A 12,926-nucleotide genomic window follows, 5' to 3' on the forward strand; every position below is an offset into this window, starting at 1 on the left:
CACTTTTATGAAAATTTAGAAACAAATAATATAGAAAATAAATTCCTTATAATCTGCACAATATCCCTCACTATTCCTTTTCCGTAACCAATAACTTTGGTGTATGTTTTTCTAGACTTCTTTCCTATGTGAGTAAAATAGGTGGATGAGTATGCAGGTATGTAGATAAAGAAATAAATCAATAGACGCATCACGTGCAGAGATACTTTGGGATTTTTCTTTAACAAAATGGGATAATATCTACATATTTGTTCTCAACTCACTTTTCACCTCTTAACAATGTTAGATTATTTTTATGGAAAAATGCATATACTTGGGGTTTTTTTTGGTTGGTTGGTTTTTTTGTGAAGAAGATTGGCCCTGAGCTAACATCTGTTGCCAATCTTCCTCTTTTTGCTTGAGGAAGATTGTCACTGAGCTAACATCTGTGCGAGTCTTCTATTGTATGGTGGATGCCGCCACAGCATGGCATGACAAGTGGTACTAGATCCATATCAGCGATCCGAACCTGCAAACCCAGGACCGCCAAAGCGGAGTGTGCAAACCTAACCACTAGGCAACCGGGCCAGCCCCTGCTTATACTTGTTCTAATAGACAAAACCAAAACTAATTAGAATACTCAAGCACCACGTTTATATTTCTTACAATTCACTATATGATGTAAAGAATGGGGTCAGTTCAAACACAATTGGAAGTTTTAAAGAAAGATTCTTTGATACTTTAAAACCAAATAAATTCCTTGAAAGGGATACCAGGGAGATGCAGATCTAAGCAGCATGAAAGAATTTCAGACTTGGGAGGAATGTTAAGTATAGTCTAGTCCAACTTTCTTGGCTTATAGAGTCCACAGCCTGGCGAGGTTAAATGAGTTTTCCAAACTCAGACAATCAGCAGGAGGCACGACCAGACAACTCCATGACAAACACGCTCCTCCTCTCTGCCACCTCACATGCCCTTTAATGGAAAGCTGTTCCCAACCACCACCAAACACAGAGTTTGCTTATATTTCAACAAGCAAACAAAGACACAGTGAAGTTAATTTCCCTATTCTGTTACACCTACTTGTATCGGTTTCTTTGCAGAGGGAAAACTACAATATATGCAACCTTTATAAAGCTTTATTACCTTATCCGCATTCCACTGTCTTTTAGCATTTTATTAAACATTAAAACAAATTCAAAAAAGAACTATTGCATAATTTGATTTTTTTAACCAAGTATCTTCAATTTTTCATGTTATTCCTTAGTCTTTGCATATGTCATTTTTTAAATCAGTACACATATCATTTTGTATTCTGCTTTATTCATTTGCCATGACTTGGGGGCAATTTACATGTTGCTTTATTATTTTTATAATTATTTTGGCAGATACCTAATATTCCATATAGATATACACAGTTAATTAACTGTTTCCCCTGTGGAAATATGAGTTTCCTTTTTTTCTATATACAATTATAGGAAATGGTACAATGAGCAAATCTATAACATTTTTCTAAATATAATATTCTTCTTTTGAATGATTCTCTTGATAAATTCCCAGAAGATTTAGAGAAAAGATTCTAAACATTTTTATGATTCATTATTTGGTGCAAACTGCTTTCCAAAAATTATTTCAATTTATAATGCCAATCAACAAGGTGTAAGAACAGAGGTTTCAACAGAAACTTAAATGGCGTAATCAACTATTACACAATCTTACTTACCAATGAGTACAAACTGGCATACCATTGTTTTATTTTGCTTTATTTCTTATCCGAAATATTTTCTATGAGCCTATTTAGTATTTGTATTTTCTCTTGTGTGAATTAGATCTATTCAGCACCTCTTTTCTTGCGACCTAATTTTCACTGTCTTAACCATAAAACCTTCAGATCCTGTATTAAAAACATTCTCAAATGGTTTGAGATAGAGGAAGAATCAGAAATGAATAACTTCTGGGTCTTGACACTTTCCTTCCCATCAGTTCTTTAAGCTCATTTACCTAGTCAAAGGTCTCATTTCTTGTGGTAGTTTCTCTGACCCATTCCAGTTTGAAACCGCTTCTGCAATAGCTTTTCTTCTTGGTCTTTACACAGAATTCTGCTCTCTAGCATACTGTCATTATTACAAATTGGATATATTTCATAATCTCATAAACTGAATGTCTCATTACACAAAATCATAAAAGAACAAATACGTGCCGAGTAAGCTTTTAGAAATCGAGCCTCTTTTCAATTCTGGAAGTTTACAAGGGAAGTAGTTTACCTCTGCTTGCTTTTCAACTCTAGGTCGGCTGCCGTGGCTACACTGTGGCGTGTGTCACTAGAAGCGATCACAAGGTGGAGAACAGCTTCCAGCTCAGGCACCTGCTCAGCTTCTATGAACTTCACTATACCCAATTTGCACTGTAGATAAATGGAGGGAAGGAGAAACAGTGATCAGAGACACAAAGATCACTAACCAAAAATACTGTTTAACCTATCAGTATGGTCATAAACCAAGGATTAATAGCAAGCACAGCAGTAGCTCCTATTTAGGCTTACAATGTGCCAGGGACCATACTAACCATAGATATTCATTTCATTTAATCCTCACAATCGATGAGATAAATATTATTGTACCCATTTTTCTGATAAGGAAACTGAGGCGAGGCTTAAGAGATTAAGACACACAGTAAATGATGAAGGCAGGATTCAAACCCAAGTGTCTCAGACTCCAAGACCATTACAATACACAGCCTTCCTACAGAGGTTACACAGCCTCTCTAGAATGATGAAGCCTTGAATTAAAGTCCAAATTTGGAGCTTCCAGGTAACAGAGTGGTACATTAGGAATAAAGTGCTTCCTGGATTGTTTTGACAGGTGAAAAAGAACTAAACAACTCACGTTCCATGGAGTCCCATTCTATTGTTAACATACTAATTCTGGCCTCAGTATTCTTAATACGTTGAAAACAATACAATTTCAAATATACTCTAGTCAATGCAAGTAAAATTCCAGTCAAATGGTATTCGATCTAACTGCCTGGCTAAAATAGAACACAGACTAAAACGAGATTCAGCTTAGAACTACACACAATGTGAAGAAGCTATGAATTCCACTACAAATAACTCTATTTAAGATAAATATACCTGAAAAGTAACACTGTATCTTTACCTTTAAAAATCCATTACATAATAGTTCTTATGTACACCAATTAAGATTGATAAAGTTTACAATTATTCAATGACAAAGGATGCAATTTAAAGGTATACAAAAAGATCATAAAAACGCCTGCCTTCCCTCCCCTTGTTTAACACAACTTATCTGTAACAAGAGCTACAACAGAAAAGACTCAAACATTTCTTAAGCCATAAAAAGAATAGTTACGGAAGTCAACTACACAAAGATATAAACAAAAAAAGTGCAAAGAAACCTGAAAACAATACTAATGTTCATCAACAGGAAACTAGTTAAAAAAATATGTGGTTTACATATAATTAAATTTTATGCAGACATTAAAAAGGATGACTTTTTTTAAAAAGATGATATCCTGTTAAATGAAAAAGTGAACTACAAATAATGTAGTATATGATATGCAAAAATGTACTATGTAAAATTGTGTTTGTGGACACAGCCACACACACAGAGCAATCTGTAGATGAATGACTAAGTGGGGTGACAGGATTCCAGGTAGTTTTTAATTTCTCCTGATAATGCTCTGTACTACTTGAATCTTTACACTGTCATTTACTTTATCATTAAGAAATAAAAGCTGTTTTGGCTGGAAGAAAAATACATAAAACAAAAGAGAGACTTAAAAATAAGAGGAAAAAAGCTTTCATCCTTGAAACTAAACTGCTCATTTCAACACTATGAAGTTGACAAAAGGCATACAGAGGCCCTTAGAAATTGGTAAATAATGCCCAACATAAGATTACAATTCAACGTTAACAATTATTCTCCCACACTTACAACTTTAGCCCTCAGAGAGACGGAGATTCAGAGCCTAATAGTAGGAGCGAGACAGTGATGAATCTCAAAACCTCAGTTCCTTTTACAAAACAGAACAAACAATTTCTGTCCCTCACCGGGTGGCTGTGAGGATTAAATGAGATAATGTATTGAAAGTACTAAGTATAGTGCCTGTCACAGAGATCACACTCAATAAAGAGTAGCTTCTGGTACTATTTACCTTTCTTTCTTACTCACACCATGGTTTAAGGAGGAAAAACATCTATAAAACATGAAGAAGTAAACCTAATCAAATTTAACCCTCACTGAACAAATCATTCTACGAATCTGTGAGTGGCGAGAACACCCCACTTGCCTTTTTCCCTCTCCTGGGAACACTGTTTTCATCAGCGGTCACTTCCATTCCCAAAAACAAAAGGATCAAATCATTTAGACTGTCGTGGAGAAAGAAAGGAAGGATTGGAAGACTAACCCATGATGCTTGAATTCCAAAATAATTACATACTGATCTCATCTGTTCTTCCCTGAGGTGCCTGATGACACAGACACAGTGAGGCGCCTTCTCTGGAGAGCACCAGTCTTTTTTAAAAGCTGCTCAGAGAACATCTGTGTCCTGTTTAAATCCAGAATAAAATTCTTAATGCCAACTTTTAAATTCCCAGGAAGAAATAAAAAGGGAGTCATGCTTTTCCCCTATATTGTCACTATGGTGAGTAGAGGAGTTCCTCACTTTACACAAAATCTACAGCCCTCAAAAGCTGAAGAATGGAAGATAAACTGCATTTTAACGGCATCAAAGTGGCCAGATGATTACTAAACCTATAATTAAAAACTAAAATGAAAGAAGTTAAATATTCTCAATTTATAAGTGGGCTGTATTCTATACTTGAAATATGTTAAGCAATATTAGAAAAACTGAAGACCAGATCCCACGCCCCGCTTTCCCTGGGGCTTTAACAAGTAATTGACACAATAAAGAGAACACATTACATCAAACAGATTTCATTAGAGAGCCTGAATAGGTGGCAATGGTGTTACACATGCTTTCACGGCCTTCATAGGGGCTGGCGTACAGGATTAAGTTCCGTTATGAACAAGTGTGTGATACCTGCTCCAGCTGTTCAGGTGTCCATGGGTTATCACCAATAACTCGTTTAGCTGCATAAAAGCTCATTCCCGGGGGAGGCTGAGGTATCCCAGAACCCCCTCCACTATTTGAAGAAGAACCCTGTGCTGAAGATGAATTTTGGCGACTCTGGGATTCATTTAACACATATCTGCAAAGGAAGTAGAAATTTAACCCCTCTATTAAAAGAAATATATACACAAAGCATATATAATACAGTCAATTATTCAATTTCCTCCCACAGAATTTTTCAGAAGAATAAACACTTGAAATTAAAATTTCATCACAAAAATTTTAAAAGTATCAAAAAAGGTATCTACTTCTTCAGTAATTAACCATAAGAGTACATCTGCTCAACTTGGTTATGAATGAACAGTTATCAACAAAGACTATAAATATTTTATTCACTCTCAATCTATAGACACTTGTTCTAAGAGCCACTAGAGACCCACCGCATTGTGAGGTTTTAGTCGACAAACACAGAGAAAGGTCTGTTGACTGTTAAGGGAGGTAAAAAAAAACTATTGTTCTACACCCAAAGCAGAGAATATTTTTACAGTCATTCTCATTTCTGGTAAGTTGCAATCCACCTTCACTTCTCCATGAACTCCTTATACTCCTGCATTAGAAAAGCCCCTGAAACCTCCAGAACACCTACCACACAAGCACATAACGCCCCCAAAATGAAAAGATTCTTCAAAAGGGCCTAAAGAGGAAAAGTCAGAATAAGAAGCAGGTTTTTCCCATTGTATGTGCAAAGTTCTTTGGAGCTACCTATTTATTAATTTATCATTCTATTTCATTTTTAGCTTCTATAGATTAAAAATAAGATTTCTGGTAAATTCATTTTGACCCAATTAAACTGGTATTCATTTATAAAATGAAAACTTTGATAAAAATATTAATTCAAGTCCCTTCAAACTCTAAAATTCTATGCTGACAAATTATAAGACTGGATATTAAAATAAAATACCCATTATTATAAAAATTAAAGAAAACACTTAGAGCCTTGATAGCATAGTAAATTATTCCACATTATTTACATGCCATATTCCTTCAATTCCTAAATCCATCTATTAAAAAAAGAAAACATGTTAAGGAATCACTTTACTATCTTTATATAAACAAGGCAAATTCTCACTGGTAAGAAAAACATGCGAGATCGCTGGCTTGGGTACATTATGCACCTAAGGTAAATTTGGATTTCAGAGTTTATTTACCAAAGCCCTCATTCACCTGCCAAGTCTGGCCGCTGCTTGATTTAACAACTATAAAAGGAGATTTTCATGTATTTCTAAGTTATGGAAAGACTACTGGCAGTAAGTCAATCAATCAATAATTACTGAACAGCTAACGTTGCACAAAACCCCGTCCTAAGCACAAGACAGAGGAACATCAGGATTATTGGAACACCCGTAGGACTGGGTCTCTGCCATCTGGAGCAAGCTGAGACAACAACAGTGCAACACATGCTACAGCATGTGACGTGTTATCAGGGACAAAGAAAGGACAGAGAAGAAATGATATGAGAAGTAGTGAAAAGTGAACAGGTAGAGGTAGCGGAAGTGTTTGAAGGTCCAGAAAATAACGCCATCAGACTACAGGGGCAGGGGCAGAGCAAACTGGAGAGGAAAGAAATTGCACAGCACGAACTCTCTTGTGTCAAGATTGAGGGACAGATAACATGGAGTCCCACAGGCCAAGCTTATAGTGTATATTATATTTTTGATCAGGGAAGAAACATAATGAAAGCACCATTATAAAAAGTATCTCTGGCAGCAGGGCCTCCTAGAAAATACATGGGCTTGAAGCAGATCACAACCTGGGCACTAGGCCAGGGACCAGAGCTAAAAAATAGCTCTTGACTTCAAGGAGCTCCCAATCTATTAGGGAAGATGGACAGGTCAAGAATGCGATAAAAACACAAAGTAGTAATATAGATGCGTGTTTAGTGTTATTAGGACATGGAAAACAGTGTCCTCTGCCTAGGGGAAGAAACTTATGTCAGAGAGACACTAGCTCACATCTAAGCTAGTATGAGATGCTTTTCCAAAGTGGCTTTTTTGGCTGCTGTTTCTTGTTTTCTTTCTTTCAGCATTTCTTTCTTTCTTTTTTGATGAGGAAGCAGAGAGAACCGTACATTCTTAAAACATAGAAAGGCCAGGATACATAAGAGTAGATGAAACGCATGAGTGCAATGACTGGAAAATAATAACCCAAGGATTTTAAGACCTGATAAGATCTTGTGTTTTAAAAGTCAGGAAACTCTATGGCACTGTAGAGAGTTTTGAAGAAGAGCAGCTGGTGAGAAAGTCGAGACGAGAGTTGAAAGGAGCCAAAACTAGAGCGTGGCAGTAGGAATGGTTCCAGGACCTGTCACCCACTAGTTGCCCCCAGGAACCCAAGGGTGGGTTTGGAAGCATTTAACTGTTTTTCCAAATTGTTCTTTTTCCTTTTGTTATGTTAAGGAGATGCAATGACCAACCACCCTGAACCAGACCAAGCCTCACCACAAGAACTACACCTATGACCTTTGCCTTATTTTTTTTTTTTTGAGGAAGATTAGCCCTGAGCTAACTGCTGCCAATCCTCCTCTTTTCGCTGAGGAAGACTGGCCCTGAGCTAACATCCACGCCCATCTTCCTCTGCTTTATATGTGGGACGCCTACCACAGCACAGTGTGCCAAGCGGTGGTATGTCCACACCCGGGATCTGAACTGGCAAACCCCGGGCCACTGAAGCAGAACATGCACACTTAACCGCTGCACCACCGGGCCGGCCCCAACATTTACCTTATTTTGAATGCTACTCTCTCTCCAGGAGGAGCTTAGAGCTTGTTACTGTAACCTGCAGTGTATGTGTAAGCATGCTTTCCAACTGAGCCTGCGCAAGCAAATACCCTCCTCTCCCTTTTGAACATTCATTCCCCATCTGAAATAAAAGGTCCCTGCTTCCCTGTGTTTGGGGACATCACAACTCTGGAAATGATTCGACATAGTCTCCTATTTGCTACAAATACCCTTTACTTTGTGAGACAACTACTTCCGGTGGAGAGTCTGATTTAACCCGCCAGGAAGGAAACTCACTTTGGTTTCGGTAACAGACCCATCAAGGAGGAGGGAGGAGGTATTATGGAACTGATATTGTAGCAAGAAGAAAAAGAAAAGCTGGGGGCCAACCCAGTGGCATAGCGATTAAGTTCGCACCCTCCGCTTCCGAGGCCTGGGGTTCACTGGTTCGGATCCTGGGCATAGACCTATGCACCACTTATCAAGCCATGCTGTGGCAGGAGTCCCACATGAAAGTAAAGGAAGATGGGCACGGATGTTAGCTCAGAGCCAATCTTCCTCAAAAAAAAGAAAGAAAGAGAAAATGTGGAGACAATTTATAATTGTATGCCTACATGGCTAAGAGAATCATCAAAGCACTGACAGTAATTACAGAAGAGGAACGATTTTTATGGGGAGAGACTGATTTTAGCTGGGACAGGTAGAGTCTGCAATCACAACACAACTCCACAATCAGAGGTCAATAAGCAGTGGGGCTGGAGTTTGGGAGAGGTCAGGGCTGCAGCAAAAAGAATCTGAGACATATCCATTTTCCAGCGAAAGGTGAATCATTTAATATAGTACTTAACTCCACACAGTCAGAGCAGTCATGAAGGAGGATGCTCTATTTTGTTCCTGTTTTTTAACTCACCCGTAAGGCATCAGAAGGACATCGAGCATGAAGTCCAGAAGCAGCTGCACAGTCTTTGGTTTCTCAGCAAGATTAAACGGAGAAGCTGATTTTGATGATTCAACAGGGTATTTCATGTGAAAAAGGGTTGGTATTAAAAGATGCATTAAGCTGAAAAAACAATTACATTTATTGCAACTACTTAAAAAACAAGGTTTTTATACATGCAAATAGCAGACAAAACAAAAATCACACAACAAAAAGTGGCAAATGTAGCAGAGGCCATTCATTTTCAGTACCACTAATTTACAAAGTCCTAATCTAGGGACTGGCCTAGATTTCTTTCTTATTGAAAGCTCAGTATATTGAGTGACAACTGGCAGTTAAGCAATCTGGCTTATCACCAAAAACACGTGAAAAAAATGTACATAATATGAGCTCAGTGTTAATATCTGAAGTTACCACAGAGATTTTACATTAAACCTTAGGTAAAGTTCAACTTATAACAGGTCCTTTCAATAAAATTTTTCTTTTCCACAGTTAATTTTAAAAAAGGTGATTCTAAATCTAAAGAAATTAAAAACCAATCATGTCAATATTTGGAATCCAATATGAAAATGTTCACTGCGTGAATTTAAGTAACATGGCTTCAGTAATTCCTTCCTTCACTACACCTTTTGCTATTCTTCAAACACACGAAAACAATCTCAAATAGTGCTTGTAAAGTTTAATTTTACTTGCATATATCTATATCACAGTCTCTCTTTTAATAATGTAAATGCTCTAAAAGACTGAACTGAAAACATTAACTCCATCTTTCCTCCACAATTTCTGCACTCCTCCTGATGACACTCATCCCTACGGGGTTACAATACAGAACCCTGAGCTAAGCCTAGAAACTAAGGGTATCATCCAAACCTGTTCACTCTCCAATTCCCATATTAATATAAACAAGTGATCTGTTCCTTAAGAAAACCGCCCTGAAACTTTATATCCTCCAAGACAGAAATGTTTTGATGAAAAGCATTTTCTAACTCTAATTTGTGCAATCACATGAATTCAGCTTTTTCAGAATAACTGCCTAAAAAGATGTATTTAGATTGAGAAAAATGTGAGTTGTGCACGCTTTACAATATGCTCACATCAAGAAACTATACAATTGTATTAACAAAACAGTAACGCTGAGGTAACACAGAAAATTCAATTATTTGTCAGCTGAAAGAGACTTCACATTCACCCAAGTGAAACCAAACGTGCAAAACTATTTTTGAAAGGCAGCTGTTGCCTCTTGCAGGTGGGAGATAAGACAAATGAGGGAAGCATACCTATCCTGCTGGGGCTGCGGCTTCCCCTCCATGGCAGTAAGGAGCGTGGGGGCCAGTTCACATTGTTTTTCCACTGGTAGGCGAGGATAGCCCATCTTAACATAAATTATAGTAAAATTCTAAAGCAATGAGAGAAAAGCAAGTGAGTGTGAAGGAAATACTCTAGGATTACAACAAAAACATATGGTTGATAACTTAGGGAGTTAAAACAAAGCAATTGCATCCTCTCTCCACGTGTTTATCCCATGTTTATTACAGCTTGACCAACTGTTATGGCTCGGAAAGAATTCCAGCCCCACTTATTCAAAATGCTTGCTTTAAAATGGGCTTCATGTGAGGGAACATGACCTCATTTAAAGCACTCATGTATACACACATCACATCATCACACTGTACACTTTAAATATATACAATTTTATTTGTCAATTATACCTCAATAAAGCTGGGGGAAAAAATAAAGCAGTCATATATGCAGTAACTTTTCACTGAAAAGAAAAAATAATCATTTGCTCTATCTAAACCTACATACTACACGTTAGCATCAGATATCCCGGTTTGCTGCATTAATCCTTTCAAGCTAAGAGGAGACCACACGTTAAACCCCAGGCTGCCGATTCCCAACTGGTCAGTTACCACAACAGTCTTAGTGACCGCAGTACTCTGATTCCTCACTCCAGCAACCGAGCAAGGGACGATGAACCGAGAGAAACTGAGTGGCGTGTTTGAACCACTACATACTGTGGTGTGTTTGTACCACTATAATCCATGTGAATGCCTCATTTTAAGCAAATCATAAACGTACATCTAGATTTATGCATAAGATAAAGATTTGCTTTTCTGAAGGATTCTTCACTTCAGAACAGGCTTCACGAGGTTCTTCCTTTAACGACATTCTATTTGGCAGTTTTACCAGCACATGGTGTCTCTATTTGCTTAAAGAAAGGAACACTTGTAATGGAGCTGTTATGTCCAGCACAGGCACAGACAAGATGTCTGGACCAGTAGGTGTTTCCAAAGATTTGGAATCCAGACGTTAGGTAAGTTCCAATAGATTCTGCCTCAACACTAGGAACAACGGGGCCAGGAAAAGAACGTCACTTGTCATCACACAGCATCAACATTTTTTACATTTAATTTCCATGAAGACAACAATTTAATAGGAATATTTCTTACCAGCCTCAGTTTATTCCACTTTTAGGAAGGATAACTTTCTGAATATATATCTCAGAAACAGGGAATTTTTTTAATTCATCCTTCCTATTTCTTCTTGCCATTTACCCTTTCTTCTTCTATCATCCTTTATTCATGCCTATGCTACATAACCCTTCTCTTCTCTCTATTCAGACTGGTCTCATATAATCTTTCACTAAGAATCAAATCTTTCTTTTACATACCAACATACCTGACAAGCCACTTCACCAACATCCCTCTGCTCAATGTAAACAGCCACACGTTAGCCTCTCCTACCATTTCCTCTAAGGTAATATTTCCTCTGGATTGGCAGTCAGTGGGAAAACAGCGTGTCATTTAAAGAAAAACATCTCATGTTTCATTTAGAAATACTCTAAGGTGAAATTCTAAGCTTGCCAATATATTGATGACATCTAATAAATGTTATGAAAGAAAACTTATTATAAGTCAGAAAATATTAATATTCCAAGAGAACACTCACTGTGACAAAGGAAACTGCAGCAGGATCCTGGTATTGAACCAACAGTGTCTCTACTGGAAGCTGTATTTTGGGGCGGCTTTTTATACGCTTATTAAGATGAACCAACAGTTCCATTACCTAAAATACAGAGAGAGATAAACTGAAATTACTGATCATATCTTAAAAACAAATTCATTTTTCAAAAATTACTTACTTTGATGAATAGTAGCTACTTTGTTCTTTTAAAGGACATAAATCTGACATGCCAGAAAGGGAGTATACAGTATCAGTCTTGTTTCAAAATGCTATCCCCCAAAGTTGAGATGCCAGACTATACCGAGGCACAGTCTCCCAGAAGATCTGTGAACAAATGATTGCAACACACCATGCTATGGACGGAATGTTTGCGTCTCCCCCAGATTCGTATGCTGAAGCCCTAACCCCAATGTGATGGTTTGGAGAGGTAATTAGGTTCGTACGAGGTCATGGGGTGGAGCCCCCATGACGGGGTTGGTGTCCCAAGAAGGGGATGAAGGGATCAGAGTTATCTTTCTCTCCACCCCTGTGAGGATACAGCAAGAAGGCAGCCCTCTGTCAACCTGGAATAGTTCCTGCAAGAAGAACTGATCATCCTGGCATCCTGATCTTGGATTTCCAGGCTCCATAATTGTGAGAAATGAGTGTTTGTTGGTAAAGTCACCCAGTCGACAGCATTGTTACAGCCGCCCAAACTGACTCAGACACACCACGAATATGACAAAAAGAGAAATGTAGAACATTATGGGTTTCCACAAGAGAAAGTGTCTGCCAGATCAGGGAGGAAGTGACAGGAACACTAAGTCCTGACGATCAGATAAATTTCCAGGCAGAGAATCAGTTGTAAGAAGGTATACAGTCTAAAGGAACACGGCGCACTACATCTGACTGAAACCCAGAGTGGTACGAGAGAAAAGCAGGACCCAGATTATAAAAGGATTCAGGTAAGATGCTGAAGACTTTTTACTTTATTCTAAAGACCGTTTGATTTTATGAACGAGTTTTAAGTAAGTAATGCCTGCTCAGTGAATGATAATAATCATAAATGGCTGACATTTATCAAGCAGTTTCTATGAGAACACACTTGTGCGTAGCACTTTTCACTCCTTATCTCATCTGATTCTCGAAACACCCAGAAAGGGGGCATTGTCATTCACATTTTACAGGTCAGGAAGCAG

At 37.9% G+C, this 12,926-nt stretch overlaps 1 protein-coding gene across 18 annotated transcripts in view; it reads right to left on the reverse strand.

The window, feature by feature from the left end:
* The window catches only part of ECPAS (Ecm29 proteasome adaptor and scaffold), a 95,440-nt gene that overhangs the window by 57,830 nt on the left and 24,684 nt on the right, over nt 1-12,926 (reverse strand). For 13 of the 18 annotated variants that reach the window (XM_023628640.2, XM_070251315.1, XM_070251317.1 and 10 more), the window contains 5 exons: nt 11,734-11,850; nt 10,062-10,180; nt 8,758-8,907; nt 5,041-5,209; nt 2,244-2,383 (listed from right to left, as the gene is read on the reverse strand). In XM_023628640.2, coding sequence (XP_023484408.1) covers nt 2,244-2,383; nt 5,041-5,209; nt 8,758-8,907; nt 10,062-10,180; nt 11,734-11,850 — 695 coding nt within the window. The remainder of the gene's footprint in view (nt 1-2,243; nt 2,384-5,040; nt 5,210-8,757; nt 8,908-10,061; nt 10,181-11,733; nt 11,851-12,926) is intronic. The other 5 variants (XM_023628641.2, XM_070251325.1, XM_070251328.1 and 2 more) reach the window with 1 other exon arrangement.

This window comes from Equus caballus, chromosome 25 (genome assembly GCF_041296265.1).
Source record: "Equus caballus isolate H_3958 breed thoroughbred chromosome 25, TB-T2T, whole genome shotgun sequence".
NCBI classification, from domain to species: Eukaryota; Metazoa; Chordata; class Mammalia; order Perissodactyla; family Equidae; genus Equus; species Equus caballus.